General features: G+C 42.2%; 1 protein-coding gene across 1 annotated transcript in view; it reads left to right on the top strand.

The window, feature by feature from the left end:
- The first annotated feature begins 1,111 nt into the window (after positions 1-1,111).
- Positions 1,112-4,535, top strand: part of LOC311235336 (endonuclease domain-containing 1 protein-like) — a 9,400-nt gene continuing 5,976 nt past the window's right edge. Inside the window, exon 1 of the mRNA XM_084322769.1 lies at positions 1,112-1,434. Within this exon, the coding sequence (XP_084178895.1) occupies positions 1,147-1,434 (288 nt within the window). The 5' untranslated portion in view covers positions 1,112-1,146. The remainder of the gene's footprint in view (positions 1,435-4,535) is intronic.

Below are 4,535 nucleotides of genomic sequence, written 5' to 3'. Positions count from 1 at the left end.
ATAAAATAGTTAGTAAAATAGAATAAAATAATGCAATAGTGCATTGCAATAAAATAGTTATCATCGTATTTTTTCGGGAGGCCGGTAAGGAGTGCATTACAGTAGTCGAGTTGGCTTGAGATAAAGGCATGGATCTGGTTTTCAGCGTCCTTTTGATTTATAAATGGCCGTACTTTAGCTATGTTTCTAAGGTGGAAGAATTAAGTTTTTGTCAACTTGTTGATTGTGATTTAAAGCTTAGGTCTGAGTCTACCATAACACCAAGACTTAACTCACTCAAATACAGTTAGCAGCTGGATAGACCACAGATGGAAATTAGCTTCTGCTAAATCTGGTGCAAACATATTTTCATGTAACAATGATGAATTGTAAAAAAAAAAAAAAAAAAAATTAAATAGATTCAGGGCTTTTCAGAATACATCCGGGGCTTGAGCCCAGGTAGCCACCCCCTAGCTCCGCCCCTGATCTGATACTGTATCCCGCACACACACACACACACACACACACACACACACACACACGTATGTATGTATTGAGCTGTACTGTACCCATTCTGCAATCTGTTAATAAACTTTTCAATCAATCAATCAATCAAAACACACACACACGTTGTCTGTTTTGCCTCAATACTATATATATTGATGCAAAACAGAATTATGTGTGTTGTGTGTGCGCGCTGTGGTGGCGAGGAGCGCGCAACAAGATGGTATACATTATGGATTATAAATAGTATATTCCACTATAGCAGTATTATATGGTGTGCTGTACATTTGAATCTAATCTAATGTGCACGCGGCCATCACATTATAATGAGCTGGACGGTGTGTATGTCTGTGTGGTGGTGACGTGAATGCGTATCTGCCATGCGAGACTAGACGAGCAGGCTGTAGTCAAATCTGAAATGTCCGACGTTCTGACTCCTCCCCCGGCTGCACTCGGCTACTCTCGTCTATTTTCGAGGCGAGCCGAAATCAATCTCGAACACGCCTACTTCCGTACTTTCCGCGAATCAGCGCGCGTCCTGTGGCTGGCAGGCGCGCGTGTCCTGTGGCTGGCAGGCGCGTCCTGTGGCTGGCGGAAGTTGCCAGTGAGCGGATTCTCCGGGGATGCAGCTGGGTTTAGACTACGGGTTTCCATCTTCTCGCTATGGCCCGCCTCCACGGCGCTCTAGGTTTGGTTCTGTTGTGCTTCACAGCAGGAGAGCGGGCGACATGTGACGCCGATGTTGGGGATTTCGCTCCATGTCTGCGGTTCTTCTACAACTGCTGGCCTCCCAAGGGTCTACCGGGAACCCCCCTCTGCCAGCGCTACCAGGACCGGTACCGCTTTGCCTCGCTGTACAGTCGCCCGCGCCGCTCGCCGTGGTTCTCTGCGTACTTGTACACGACGCCGACCGGGAAGAGGCCCGGACATTCGTGGAAGTTTGAGCCACAGGTAGGAATCGTAGGATATGTGTCAGAGTCTGAGAGATGTGTAATTTAAAACCACTGAGTAAAAAACGTAGGCTATTTTCAGAAAATAAGTCATTTGGGGTCAGAGAGTTTTTCACTTGGTCCAGTTCAACTGAATTTGTTTTGTTGTTTTCCTGTGGCAATATACATTTTTATATCTTAAAGAAAAGAAGGCAAGTCACTACTCCCGAAACAAGCGAATTTGTATCGGATTGATTGATTGATTGATTGAAACGTTTATTAACAGATTGCAGAATGGGTACAGTACAGTACAGTACAGCTCAATACATACAATTGTTAAGGGGATGCAGACCAGAGAAAGACTTTCGTCTTGTTTACATCAGGGTCCCCCATCGGAACAAGTGAAATTAACCCATTAGAAAAGTAAATCTTCTTCACATCTAAAAAAAATTATAATAATACAAATAAATCCAGGCTTCTAACTTGGAGGATGATTCCAAGATGTTCTCACATGTCTTTGAAGTGTCGCTCGCCACAAACAATAATTGTATGCTGTTGTATAACATAATAATAATAATGCTTCTTCCAGTCTAAACTTCATTCGTTCATTCATTTTAAGTACATTTTAGCCCATTAATTACAACTCTGTCCGCCAGAAATGGATTTGTGCTATTGTCTGTCATTACAGACTATACGTCTGGAATTGATTGATTGAAAACTTTATTAACAGATTACAGAATGGGTACAATACAGTACGGCTCAATACAAACAATTGTTAAGGGGATGCAGACCAGAGAAAGACTTTCGTCTTGTTTACATCAGAGTCAGACCCTGAATTGAAAATGGGGGACCCTGATGATGATGATCATCATGGTCCCCCATTTTCAATTCATCATGAATAGATGGTTGTGCAATGGATTGTGCAACATCTATTTGAATTACCACATACCGCGCTCCAGGGCCCCTTTCATTCTTGCATGAGGAAGGATACCTAATAACGATAATCTAGCATTGATTTCAGGATGATTCGATAATCAGGCGAAAAATGACCGTGTTTAGTGGATTCCACTAAAACGCTATTATCGCGTCTTTTCCTGGGATTACTAAGAATCACAAACTATACTCATATTCAAAACGGAAATGTACGGATGAAAAAACAATCTGTTTTGTGCATGTTGACTGGAAGCAACTCACTGTCAATCGACGGGTGTATTAGACCCATAGCTATAATATAAGATATATTTTAAGCACTTGCAAGTGAACAAAGCGCCCCATTGACTTACAGCACTGGCGTTCTATACAGAAGGTAAACAGCGACCCCTGGCCGTGAATGTGTTAAAGAGCACCTACGGGAGGCTGCAATTCGAAACTGGCCACCGTAAATGTCCAAACCCACCCCCTCCTAATAGACAGTCTCCTCCCCACCGTATGTATATATTTTCTCCCACCCACCCACCCCCTCCTAATGTACAGTCTCCTCCCCATCATAAGTATATATTTTCTGTTAGGATCTCTGGGTAACAGTTAGTGGGTGCACAACATTTTATTTGTTATTTTTTTTTATAAATGTTTTGAAAATGGGCGGCTGAGTGGCACAGTGGGCAAGACGCTCGCCACTAACGCAGGAGATGCTGGTATCGAGCCCAGCTCTCGGTGTTGCTACCGGCTTGGCCGGCCGTCATACTAACACAATTGGCAGTGTTAGAGGGTGGGAAAGCCGGTGGGTGGGGATTGGACGTTGTGGACAGCGACTCCTACAGCAGGGCTGTACGCTAAGCTTTTTCACTAGGGGCACACTTGCCCCTAAATGAGAAATTTAGGGGCAAAGAATATTTTTTAGGGGCAAATTTTTAAATAACTATTTTACCATTATAGTAGGGCTGGGCGATATGGCCTCTAAATGATATCGCGATATTTTGACATTTCCTCTAAAGCACTTAAAAATGCTTGATTGAACCCTTTGATGCATACAGTCACGCCAATATGATGATTATAATAAGTCCCTGCAACATATGTTTGCATTATTAAACCATGAAGATGCTTTAAAAAATAATTTAATGAAAATGTACTAAGAGTAGTCTACTGACACACTAATAAAAAAAAATTATTTACATCTAAGACAATTTATATAAAAACTCTTGGGTGCCTTTTACACAGTACTGTGTTTTCTATCCACTTTAGCCAAACACACACACACACATATATACACACACACACATATATATACACTACTGTGAGAAAATAATAATCACACAGACTTAATGATTTTAGAATATTTCAGATAATGAAATTAAATGTTTATATCATCAACTATCCAGTTAGTATTTATACTGTGTGTAACATTTGGCTACTTTAAATCATTGAAGAGAGAGAGAGAGAGAGAGAGAGAGAGAGAGAGAGAGAGAGAGAGAGATGAGAGAGAGAGAGAGAGAGAGAGAGAGAGAGAGAGAGAGAGAGAGAGAGAGAGAGAGAGAGAGAGATGAGAGAGAGAGAGAGAGAGAGAGAGAGAGAGAGAGAGAGAGAGAGAGAGAGAGAGAGAGAGAGAGAGAGAGAGAGAGAGAGAGAGAGAGAGAGAGAGAGAGAGAGAGAGAGAGAGAGAGAGAGAGAGAGAGAGAGAGAGAGAGAGAGAGAGAGAGAGAGAGAGAGAGAGAGAGAGAGAGAGAGAGAGATGAGAGAGAGAGAGAGAGAGAGAGAGTTTTGATCGTCTAAGCTGCCGTAGGTGATGACGTCACACTCGATTGTAAACAGGAAGAGTGGAGACACACGGAGATGGGAATTGAATGATATACAGAAAACGAATAACCAATAAATATGAAGTTATGTTTAAACTTCTGTTGGTCAAGCGTTGTCAATATAACCCACCCCCGTTTCCTCACGAATGGAACTAGTCTTGTGAGTCCGCTTTGACCGTTTTCCAGGGTTAGCAGAGAGTCGCTAGTTAGCTTAGCATAATCCTAATGGAGACCTTGGTTAGAAGCTACCGTTAGCTCATTGCTCGTTGTCAATTAAATTGCATGTTATTAAAGGTCCGCGCTGGTCTGTCTAATGAAATTACAACCGCAAACATTATAATTGCACTGTACAGCCCTGGCTAATGTTTTTACTACAGATGTTGTTATGGAT

The sequence above is a fragment of the Notolepis coatsorum genome (genome assembly GCF_963971535.1).
Source record: "Notolepis coatsorum genome assembly, chromosome: 10".
Taxonomy (NCBI): domain Eukaryota; kingdom Metazoa; phylum Chordata; class Actinopteri; order Aulopiformes; family Paralepididae; genus Notolepis; species Notolepis coatsorum.
The sequence above is the reverse complement of the archived record's forward strand: the minus strand, read 5'-3'. Positions and strand labels throughout refer to the sequence as shown.